Source organism: Microtus ochrogaster, unplaced genomic scaffold, assembly GCF_000317375.1.
Source record: "Microtus ochrogaster isolate Prairie Vole_2 unplaced genomic scaffold, MicOch1.0 UNK19, whole genome shotgun sequence".
Lineage (NCBI taxonomy): Eukaryota > Metazoa > Chordata > Mammalia > Rodentia > Cricetidae > Microtus > Microtus ochrogaster.
In genome coordinates, this window is record NW_004949117.1 from 5,199,473 (window position 1) to 5,212,161 (window position 12,689).

The 12,689-nt window shown below is 36.7% G+C and overlaps 1 protein-coding gene across 37 annotated transcripts in view; it reads right to left on the reverse strand.

The window, feature by feature from the left end:
* Positions 1-12,689, reverse strand: part of Rims2 (regulating synaptic membrane exocytosis 2) — a 392,861-nt gene that overhangs the window by 253,664 nt on the left and 126,508 nt on the right. For 2 of the 37 annotated variants that reach the window (XM_026789469.1, XM_026789470.1), the window contains exon 1: positions 7,589-8,320. The exons of 29 other annotated variants lie outside the window; for them this stretch is intronic. In XM_026789469.1, the coding sequence (XP_026645270.1) occupies positions 7,589-7,710 (122 nt within the window). In that variant the 5' untranslated portion in view covers positions 7,711-8,320. Of the gene's footprint in view, positions 1-7,588; positions 8,326-12,689 lie in introns of those variants that run through there. 6 more of the 37 variants (XM_026789468.1, XM_026789467.1, XM_026789457.1 and 3 more) reach the window with 5 other exon arrangements.

Genomic DNA, 12,689 nt, shown 5'->3' on the forward strand with positions numbered 1-12,689 from the left:
TAGATTAGATGGATTAGATGGATAGATAGATAGATAGATAAATGATAGATAGATAGATAGATAGATAGATAGATAGATAGATAGATAGATAGATAAGATGGATTAGATGGATAGATAGATAAATGATGATAGATAGATAGATAGATAGATTTTTAATCACACAAAAATCACATGTATATTAATTGTCAAGTTAAAATACAACAAACATACATACATACACATTATAAAGATTAAATAATTAAATGAAAACATGATATATCTCCACAATGGTATTTTATTTCATCAGAAAGAATGAAAATGAAATTATAATACTTGCAGAGAGATCCATGGAACTGGGATGGGGATCATCATTTTAAGCAAAATAACCCAAATTGAGAGGAAAATATTAGCTGTTTACTGACACATGAGGAATCAAAACTATATAACATACAGATATATGCGTCATGGAAACAGATGAACTGTGTGGAAGAAGAGGCCCGAACAGCAATGTGAGACAAGGTGATGGAGGAACTATGAGGTCACAATAGATATACATGTAGAAAGACACCAGTGTGACATGAAAACAATAAAGTGTAAGATACACAAACTAATTCAGTTTACCATAAAGATTTAGGGCCACATAAAATACACAAGTAAACCAATTACACAGAAAAGGTAGTTCAGCAATAGAACCACATTTTCCCAATGAGTCCATTTTCTACATGTTGGCTTTACTCAAAACAGTCCAATGGGAAACATGTCCTTAAGTCTTCTCAGCAACTCACAGGAGGACAATCAACTATATGTCTGGAAAACCATTAATCTCCCCCACACACCACTCACATTATAGAAATAAAAACTTATCTGTGCTTCATCTAATAAGTCTAAAATTCAGTCTAAAAAAGGGGAAAGAGAACATAGTTTCTGACTTGGAAGTTGACTATAATAAATTAATAAATAGTCTACAGAAAATAAAAACTATAAGAAATAAGAAGGCAGATCCCCAACAGAGAAACAAATGGCCAATGAGTACATGGAAAGCTGTTCACATAGTCAGTTATTAAGAAAATTAATTAAAAGGGGACATCAAAGAAAATGGCATTAAAACTTCATTAAAATGGCAAAACTTAGCATAACTAATATCATCAAGAACTCTTGTTGATTCAAAGTCAAAATAGTAACAAATACAGACTATGGAATAGCAACTGCTGTGGCCAGTGTGTCCAAAGCTCTCTGTGTTTGAGTGTGAAATGTCCCCCATAGACTTCTGTTTTGAACAATTGGTTCCAGCTGGCAGTGGTGTTTGTTAATTGATGTGGGAGGTCCTTCTGTATATGTGGTGCTTTTATGGGTTAATGAATAAAGCTATTTTGGCTAATGGCTTAGAAGAGTAAAGTCAGGCAGAAAAACTGAGCAGAGATATAGAGAGAGTAGGCAGAGTCAAGGAGATGCCATGTAGCTGCCAAATTAGTAAAAATGGGTTAATTCAAGATGTAAGAGATAGCTAGAAATATGCCTGAGCCACTGGCTGAACAGTGTTATAATTAATACAGTTTCCGTGTGAATTTTGGGGGGGTATGGGTGGCTGAGAAACGAAAGAGCAGTCTCCACCTACACTCTTTAAGTGATGGAGTCATGCTTGAGGAAATACGGACCCAGGGGTGAGCCTGAGCTTTGTCCACCAGCTTTGTCCACTGCCTGGTGTCTTGATCTCTTTCTCAGCGTCCCAAAGGTGTCATAATATGACCAGGTGGCCTTTGCTCTCATCACCATCCAGCTCCACCACGACAGACTGTATAACCATTGGAACTATAATCAACCCTTCCATTCAGTGACTTTGTCAACGTATTTTTATCACAGAAATTCAGACTTGTTAGTAAAAGCTTACAGTGTACAATCATTTTATTAATGAACTATCATTATAAAGCTAACAAAGAAATGCCCTATAATCCACAAATTCCAATTTAAGAAATTCATAAACTTATCTGTCCAGACTAAAGATTTGTGTAAGAGCATGGTGTGTTCATAAAATGGGATGCTATGCAGAAATGAAGTGAATATATACATTAATACACATAAGTTTTAATTACAATTATAACAACATATATGTTGGTTTTACTAGTAGGCACATATGCACCCTCAAGTAACAGATACTAAGCCGAAACATGAAGCAACACTACCCAAACATAAAGCTACAATGGGTATAGAAAGTCAAGGAAAAATCAATCTTCATGTTCGCATGGAAGCTCTCTTTCACATTTCCCACTAATTACATCTCTAACATTTCAGAAGTCTTACAAAAGAGGATAAAGCTTGAATGAATATAAGCTAATTTAGTCTTAAGTTTGATTTAAGCAATTGGACTTTATTTGTTCAAGAGTAATATGACAATGGTGGACCAGAAAAGTTTCAAACTGTGTAATTCAACATAATTCTGTGTCTCACATTCTAAAGCAGAGATGGTGGAGTTAAACACTAAACAAACACCCTCTTGGCAGAAATATGACCTTAAAAGTCCTGGGCAAAAATCTCTCAAGAGTGTTCATGCTGCAATGGTTAAAGTGTTCACCCAAGTTTCAGAAACACATAGAATTTCTCAAATTTCAGAATCTAAATTCAAATTGTCCGTGCCTCCAAGGACCGTATTACTTGAGGACAAAAATTTCTGTGACTAATTCACAACTGTATATAGAGTCAGAGCAGAGGACCACAGCATGTTGTAGGAGTGTTCCCGGCTGCCCAGACCATGAAATAATCACACAGAAACCATATTATTTGCAATACTGCTTGGCCAATAGCTTAAGCATATTTCTAGCTTACTCTTCTATCCTAAACTAACCCATCTCCATTAATCTGTTTATCACCACATGGCTGTGGCTTACTGGCAAGGTAACAGGCTGCATCTGTCCCCTGCGGAGGCTACATGGCTTCTCTTGACTCCATCTTCTTCTTGCCAGCATTCATATAGTTTTCCCTACCTAGTTCTACTCTGCCCTATCGACAGGCCAAGGCAGTTTCTTTATTCATTAACCAATAAAAGCAATACATATACAAAAGGACTTCCTACACCAACAACACACAAAAAATTGAGTGAATTTTATCACGTAATAAACAACATCAACATTTGTAAACTTACTAATAATTAGCTTAACTTTTTAAAGATTATTTATCATCATATAAAAGCTGCTAAGAAAAATTATAATTTATATTAACCTATCAGTTATCAGCAAAAAAGTTGCTTTTAAAAATTATGTCATTGAAGAAATCACTTAAATGCAACCAATATAATTATTAAGCATCTACGTTAATTATGATATACAATCAAGGACCATAATCAATATTCTAGTAAAAATATCAATTATATACATATCTGACTCAAGTCATTTTTCTCAGAAATCAAAGACAAGCAATTGTAAATGTAAGCTTTTATGACAAAAATAATGATTACATATATACTTAATAAAGTTTAAATATGTACATAAATTGTGTCCACTGATAAGTGAATGCAGTACATGTTAAGATAGATAGTTTCTAGAATCCAAACATATTTCCTTTTGCTTCCAAAGCCAGGATCACAAAAATTAACAATTAAATTTCATGATGAATTCAATTCTTTACACCTCTGAATATAGACAGTCCAGGAAATACACTTCCTAAAATGAAAAATTATTGTGATATGATTATGCCAAGCACAGCAATGCACAGACTGTGCAGATTGCATCCTCCAAACTCTGGGAAGAAAGCATGCTGCTCTCTCAATGTCAGAGTAATCATTAATGTGCAGGCATGAATAACAGCGCCTTGCCAAAATTCATGAACACAAATTAGTGGTTTCATAATAAACCAAAGCAATAGTAAATGGTCTGTAAAGGATTAAGTACTTCTGACCGTAAGAACTACCAGCCTAAATAAACATTTATTTTGCAAAATCGTGCAAAATATTGATGTTTAGAACTGTTGTAATGCTACAGTAGAAATAATGTAGTTTTATTAGGTAAGCTAAGCTTTATAATTCATTTTGGTAAGTAGCGGTCTGTCATTTCCTGCCAAACACCTTTGTGAGAGAAGAGTAGCACCGACAGCAACCAAGGACAATGGCATAAGTCGGGTCTGCTTCAGCTCAGATAGTGCAGTTCCTGTGCTTGCCATTAGAAAGGCCAACCCAACAATAGTCCCTTCTCTGCTACGATTTTGTCTTAGATTAAAAATGAAATTTTTATGAAATTCTGCATAGCCCATTGTACATAGGTGCAAGAAAGAGAAAAATATTTATAGTATCTTTTTTGAATGAATTCCAGTGTTATTGTGCCCCTGTGTGGTCAGATGGAACAGAAAACTGACTGTCACACACTTAATGACCAAAACAATAATTGCATCTAAAGAAAGGACATATTTCTTCACTGCACGGCAATGCTCAAGACCAACAAAGACAATGTAGAGGATAAAGTATACTCTTCCATAAATTTATCACAAGGCAAGTCATTGCTGCTATGTTCATCTGCTGCCCATAGCAACTGATAACTCCATGCACTGCTCTGCCAGAGACAGACTTCTGGAGTCCAGACACATTTAACCTTAATTCCAAAGCCAGGATCACCACAATTAAAAAATTAGAATTCATGATGAATTCAGTACTTGAGGACTTGTTGCTGGTGATATGGGAAATTATCTGTATGCCCTGGTTAAACAATTTGAAGAGGAGTGAGCTTACAATGAGAAGACTAGGGAACCAGAGTTTCATCAAAACCTATCAGATGGTTTTGTTGGAACCCAGGCACTTCCTGTTTGCATGGCTGCATCATGAGCTGCTTCATCTAAGCATGAAGAACAGAGCCTCTCTTCCACCTCCTTCATGCTCTAAAGCAGTACTGAAGGACCAGAAAGAAAAGAAGCTAAGAACTTTCAGCCTAAAACATGATAGTCAACCATATGGTTCCCAAACAAACACTAGTCTAAACAATCTGTTTGTTTCCACTAACAAATATCTAATAGTCATAGCTAATAGTTTAGCAATCCATATTAATCTCCAGGTCAGTGATTTATGATTTGCATAATATTACTGCATTCATAAAATCTTTCCTTCTTTGACAAGTTGAACTTAGAAATGCTTTTAGAGCACATTAAAAAGATTTTCAGTTTTAACCTTTTATTGCTAATGTGTCATAGAAATCAACTTCACTGCCACCTAAAAGCTGATAAAAGTTGACTTGCTTAAAAATATGATTGATTATCTAAGAAAAATTTTCATTTCAAAACTGCTTGACAGGGTATCCTTTTTATAATGGCTTTTCCCACAAGTGATGTACAGTACTCTAGTAATTTCTCTTAAATTGTAATTCAGAATAAAATTACTTCATCAAACCTACAATGTTATTTTCCTTCCACTTCAAATATTATAACTACTATCTCAGCACCAATATTGAATCTTTTATCCAAGTAATCTAAACAAGAAATGTCTACCGCTCACATAGCAGCCAGAACTGGAGTGGATTATGTAACTGAAGGACTCGAAGCCCCTGGCTGCAGACCAGCGCAAAGGCTCTACCCCATGTGCAGCTTCTGACGCCAGCTCAGCTCCTCCAGCCGTTCCTTTTCCATTGAAGAAGGAAACTTTAAAAATATATGGTTTTTGTTTTTGCTGTGACACTAACTGTAATATTTTGTCCTGGCACTGGCATTCCTTTTTAAGAGAATGTAAGTGGAATGAAAAACAGAATGAATCCATTAATCTAATCTAAATACAAAATATAACCAAAAATTTTAGATGTAGTAACATAAATTGGGAATTCAAATACTTATTTTACACTCTCCCTACTTCCAAAATAACTATATGCACAAATGGTTTTGCTTGATCATAAAAATAAACGAAGTAGTTGATTATTTCTGAAGATTGTTGCTAAAGAGCAATTTATAAATTACTGTTATGTTTTTTTTAAAAAAAATAAGACATTAAGAACATATAAAGGCATGATTTGTTCTCTAAAACAGAAAAAAAATCCTTATTTACTAGTATTTCTGAGAAAACTAAACACTATTGATTTACGGAAGCACTAGAAATTTCACAACTTCTTGTTTAATTGTACCAAAATAAAATGCCAGAATTTAATAAGAACACGGAAACCATAAACATGTCAACAACAAAACAAAAGAAGGCCAGGGTAATGACAGAGTCATAGGGTCCGCTGCCAACTCTAACTTCAAACCTGCGTCTCCCCATGCTGCCACAGCACAGCTTCTACAGGGAGCTGTCCAGAGGCACACGGAAACTCTCCATATCAAAAAAAAAAAAAAAAAGACTTATAAAAAGATGAGCAATCATTCTTATGGTGGTTTGATGGTGGAAATTTTTAGAAATCCACAAATGACTTTTATTTTAACATAACAGAATATATGCATATAATTTTATAATAAATTAAAGACGGGAATGTGATATGTTGCTGAATAAGAAGACAACGTCTTAAAATAAAGAGCCTATTGCAGACTACCCCGGCATTTCCCACACCATCACTCCTTAGATTAGTCTGAAAGCAAGAGATGAAAAACTAGTCAATTCACTAAGAAAAAAAAACACTATATACAAAGAAAAGGTCAAGTATATTTGCCACCAAGAAAATTCTTAAATGACAATAGATTTCAGGGGCCTCCTTTTCACTTGCTATATTAAGAAACATATTGTATAATGAGCTTTTTTAATCTCGAAAATAGGCTGCCTCACAGTATTCAGAGATCCTAAAAGAAGCAGACCAATGAAACCATTCAATATGCTAAGCACTATTAGCCTCCTGTCCATTTCTAGAAAATTTCAGGGCCCTGCTGTGTTATCAGAATATCTGTCTCAGTCCTTCCCCATGCATATTTCCCTTGCATTGGGGTATGTTTTTCCTGACTATTATTCTTGGTATAAAGCAGGAGGGAGTCTCAAAAACTGAACAACTTAAACGAGGAAAGAACCTAGTGATAAAACTGCATTTCCAAAGCTTCTTCAGTAAAATGCCTGCGCTGCTGTGAGCCAGACAAACCATCCAGAACACATGTTCATAAATGAACAACCTTCCCCACAAAAGAGATCAGCTGAAAGAGCGATAGAAATTTATAAGCCAGAGTCCAAAGTCGCCGAGCGAATACAAAGCACTGCCTGCAGCTTCACAATCCGGCTTATTCAGGAGTGGTTATTGATCTTCCCTGCACAGAGAAACGTCTTAGCCCAGAAATCATCCTCTGCATGCTTTACAAGAGCATGCATGATTGCTTATTCATATTTCCAACAAATCACACATGATTATACAGTCCCATGTTTACATGTGCAATGCAATCACTTCCATGATTGCAGGAAAACACCTATCAGGCATTTTAAATTAATCATTTTAGTTATTAGGAAAGAGCCTGATCTGTATTATGTTTCAGAGAGGTCAGTCTACTTACATTTAATATACTCAGTATGCCCTAAAAATAAGAGATTTTCCTTCTTAAGATCCAATTAAGAATGCTGTGTAAAATGCTGTATTTGATTAAAAAATAGCATCCATACCTCAAGGCAAACAATGTCATAACCATACAAGATTACTTCTCTGAAAATAATATTAGAAAAATATACTTTAGCTTTACTCACCTTGCATTGTTCAGCGTTTGTCCAAAAAGCTCATTCTGTAAAATATTTGGTGGGGATGAAAAAACCCCATGGAAATGAGATAAAACAGAATTGCAGACCTGGCGCAATGTCTCAAATTGCATTTTCTTTCCTTTTACCCTCCTTATTTTCCTTACCACCTGTCTTTAAAAGTCATCCATTCGCGGACACCACCAAACAAAAACATGCCAATCAAGTTCCATATTTCTCCTGAGCTCTGGAAAAGCTGTGCTTAAATGAGCAGAGGCTGGTAGCTAATTGTACAGTCATTATTCTTCTAAGTCAGCTGTAGAAGGTTCCGAGCTCGTGCAGCTTTCGGCTTTCTCCTGACTGTAGCAAGAATTCTAAACAGCAGCAAGCTTGTTGGGCATCCCCGGCTGAAGTGTGAGGCTGAGCTGCGCTCATGGACTCTGCTCATATTTCTCTAAGCCTATTAAAGCCACGCAATGAATATATGCTGTCGTCAGGAGTTTCTGCACATCTGGCTGCCCGCAATAAAATCTCAGAAGTAATAAAAATGGGACAAGGTATCTTCTCAACGTTGCTACAGGGAAAGAAGAGAGATTATGCATTTTTCCAGGCTTTCTTTTTTCTGAAAAATGAATGACTTCAGCCACAGAATGTATCTCTTCAATCACTGCATGGAGCTGGAACACTAAAATAAGCGCTCTGTTCTGCTTTTAATACCACGAAGGAATATGAATATGACAGACAACAGGCTCTGCCACCTACAGCTCGGCGCTGCGCTTCTTCAGAACAGCACATTTGGACACGTGCTCTTGGTCGTATTAATTTCTTCTCTAACAAGTCTTAAATTATTTTTTAAGTGAATAGTGTTCATTCTGGTTTCTTTCTAAAAGCCCTACACAATGACTATATAATGAGTTATATAATTATAGAAAAATATTTTTACCATCTCAATTAAAATCCAACTAAATGGCACATATTACATAAAATCTTACCCATAAATTTAGAAAAATGTAACCATGATGAGAGATATTTTACCAACTATTCTCAATCTATTTTAGTAATGGTAGCCATGGCATTTTTCTCAGAGGCTGTTTCCTGAAGGTCCCAGCAATGGTCTCAGCACAGCCTCATGCCAGCATCCACCCTGTGACTAGCGCTGTCTCCGATGAAAATGGGTGGTTCTATATAGAGGGTCATTGATCTAAGATGTTCAGGTAGAGGCTTGACCTAAATATTTTGATGTCATTATTTCATATTATATAGGTGACCATTAAGCTATTTGTCAAACACACACATGTCCATTCCTAAAATACATTTTCAGTTTTTAAGGGACTTTTAGATATTGTTATTATCCTGAAAATATTGTATGTTAGTTCTGGAACCGTTTTATGGAGAACGGAAACTAGGGCATTAATGACTACATAGTTTGAGTCCTCACTAAGGAGTATTTGGGACGCGGGTCTTCACTTTGTCTAATTCACGTGCTCCCTCCTATTTCCTATATATCTTCACAGTTGCTGGCACATATACAAAACCTTCTATAAAGCCATTCTGTCCTGATGAGCAGGAAAACTATTACCCAGTGACCTAACCAGGGTATCTCAGTGAAGAGAAAGCATCTTCTCAATTCAATGCACAGCAAGTTTAGGTTATATTTCTTCCTTTTACCTCAGTCAGAAGAAACCCTACATGCTGTGTGGTTTTGGCCTCTGGTCCTAACTTGATAATTTTCATCTTAAAACGGTCGATTTTTACAAAATGGAGGCATATAGTTTTAAGATTCTTACTTTTGACTTAATTTCATGGTTAACAATATGTGATAAACTATCTAAATCACTGTTCTTGTGGATAGGTTTAATTTTTATGGTCAAAGCCCTTTTGAAATAAGTGTGAATAATTTATGTGGATATAGAACAAAACAAGTTTTACTGTCTAAATATGTTTCTTCTGTGTCTCAAAACTGGATCTTAAGGTGGATTCACAGTAAGAGTTTCAACAGTGTACACATTTAGCTTTAATTTTTATGTGTCTGCCATCTGTGCACATGTGTACATGTGTGCATGTGTTTGCGCATGTGCACATCCACATTTGCCACCGTGAAGTCATGGAAGACAACATCGCGTGGGTTCCAGTCACTGCCCTCGGGTCATCAAGCTCCATTGCAAGCATTCCTACCCACTGAACCGCCGCACCGGCCCTGCTACTTTGTCTTCTTAGACGAGATCCCACTGCACAGCAAAGGCTGACCTCATGACCCAGAACTCATCATAGAACAGCCAAGGCTGTCCTGAAATAGCGTATCTTGCTGCCTTAACCTCCCAAATAGGGAATAAAAGCATGGGCCATAACATCTCGCTCCCTTTACATATCCAATAGTAACAAAGAAGGCCGATGGGATGGCTCAAAGAGAAAAGGCGGTTCCCATGCAGCCTGACCCTGCTGGGCTCGGCTCAGACATATTGACAGCCGCCTTAAAGCTGGCAGCAACGTGAATACACCTTTTCACAGAATGCAAGGCTACAGCTATTGAGGCCAACTAATATCACCTCCCAAATGAGAACATCCAAAGTAATACTGAGAGAATATGCAGAGAGGGAAGAAGACGAGTGTTTCGGAAAAGGTAATGTCTGTCCAGTGTTAGGACCGCTAGCTCCAAGAAACCACTGGTAACACTATAGTCTCGGAATCTTTCTGAACAAGAATCAGATCCAATTCAATTGCTTGACTTACATTTTCCAAAAATCAGCGTTGGGATGCCAGAGACTCCATTTGAACTTATAAAATGAGTTCAAAAGGCACTTTCACCACACAGTAACTCCAAAGCTTTCCTAGATTCTTCAGGAAAGAATACTGACTAAAACCTGCTATTATGTGAAAATAACAACAATCATTGTCACAACTATAAACATGTTTCAGCAAATATGAGAACAGTGGCATCTATAGTATATTGGCCTAGAGAGCTCTTATCTATAATTCTTTTCATGTAATATGTTATTAAAATTTTTTAAAAAACATCTATTAGTTCTATGCTGAAAAAAAGTTATCAACAGAAATCTAAGAAGAAATTTTAACATTACAGTCCTCTATTTTCAAATTAAGTTGCACATTACAGAACATTTCTCATAAATGAGAATACACTTTTATTCTTATTATTTATATAAAACATTGAATTCAATATGCAGAAAAAGTGACCAACAGCTTATCTCTGGCTTAGGGCAGATGGGAAGCAGAGAGCTAGAACATAACTGTTTGTCCTTTGCCTGTGGTGTGTTTATGTGAGCCCATTGTTTCTGTCTGTCTACAGGCCCCAGTGGCCATCACAGAAGTACAATCTCCATTAAGAAGGTTAAACTTAAGGCAATAAATAGTAAAGGGTCCCAATGGACTATTTTTCCATCGGATTCAAAATAGACAAGAGTGTTTGGAGTGTCTCTAAAAAGAAGTCTTGTTTCAGTCAGTCATATGGTGAAGGTTCAGTCAACAGTGGTAAATGTTACCTTGCCAATGGGTTTTTGATCCTACTGCACATACTGGCTTTATGGGAGCCTAGGCAGATTGGATGCTCACCTTACTAGACCTGGATGGAGGTGGGTGGTCCTTGGACTTCCCACAGGACAGGGAACCCTGATTGCTCTTTGGGCTGACGAAAGAGGGGGACTTGATTGGGGGAGGGGGAGGGAAATGGGAGGCGGTGGTGGGGAAGAGACAGAAATCTTTAATAAATAAATTTAAAAAAAATGTTGCCTTGCTATCTATAAAGGTGCTCAAGCAAAGGACCTTAGACATTCATCTAATAAAATACTTACCGATTTATTAAATTTATATATATATATTTTTTTTCTTTGTATTGTGAATGTCAGGACAAATATCTAAAATGTAGTTTGCAGTGAAATTGAATGAGATCAAGGAGTATGTGGGAGGGTTGTCAGGAAGAGAGGAAATGATAGAATTATATTATCTCAAAAAATAAAATAATTAAAAGATTAAGAATTAATTTGTATGTTGAAACAAAAACCATTTACTTCCATCCAGCCACAATTACAAAAGAAATAATATCAAATTAATATCTAATATTCCCGTACCTTAGTCCCAAATGTATTTAACAGGACTACAGCTTCTTGACAAATTGATGACTTCCTGAACATGAGAAAGAAATCAGGTTTATCATATGGGCCTCCACAACTCTTTCTAATCCTTCATCCTCTGAATGACATGTGACAAGTATTCAGTCTTGAAGATGCAGCCCAACATTTCCTAGCCAAAGGTACAGAATTTCAATGCTAAATGATCCAAACTGTTTTGTTGTATAAATTATTGAAAGAATAAATCACTGTTGAAAATCATTCTTTAGAGAAGCGTCTGCTAAGGATTAGCTACAGTTTCTCGGCACGTTTCTTTATTTTATTTTATTTATTTATTTTTATTTTTTTATTTTTTTGGTTTTTCGAGACAGGGTTTCTCTGTGGCTTTGGAGCCTGTCCTGGAACTAGCTCTGTAGACCAGGCTGGCCTCGAGCTCACAGAGATCCGCCTGCCTCTGCTGGGATTAAAGGCGTGCGCCACCACGGCCCGGCCTCTCGACACGTTTCTAACTCCTAGAAAGCACGCAAGGAAGGAAAAAGGAGACAGAAGGAGAGAGATGAGGTGAAGAGGGGTTCAATACCATCCTAGTCCTCGTGAGTTCTGTCGTGTAGTCTAATGGGGTAGAGTGTAAACAAGCGATTGTAAACAATCCTCTGCTTCTCCGAGGATTTAGATTGGTAATATAAAGAGAATAAGTAGCAGTAACCCTGAAATAACCTTGAACTCTTTAGTTCAGAGGTGGTCTCTTGGATGAAGTACCATTCCAGATAAGAATCATAGATAATAAAGTGTCACACATGCGAAGAGCAGAACAAGGAAGAGAATTATATTACAGGTGCAGTGTACTGCATGTGCAAACAAGGAAAAGAATATTATAGGTGCAGGGCACTGCATTGTAATCAAGGAAGAATATGACGGGTGCAGGGCACTGCATTGTAATCAAGGAAGAGTATGACGGGTGCAGTGCACTGCATTGTAATCAAGGAAGAGTATGACAGGTGCAGTAAACTGCATGTATAATCAAGGAAGAG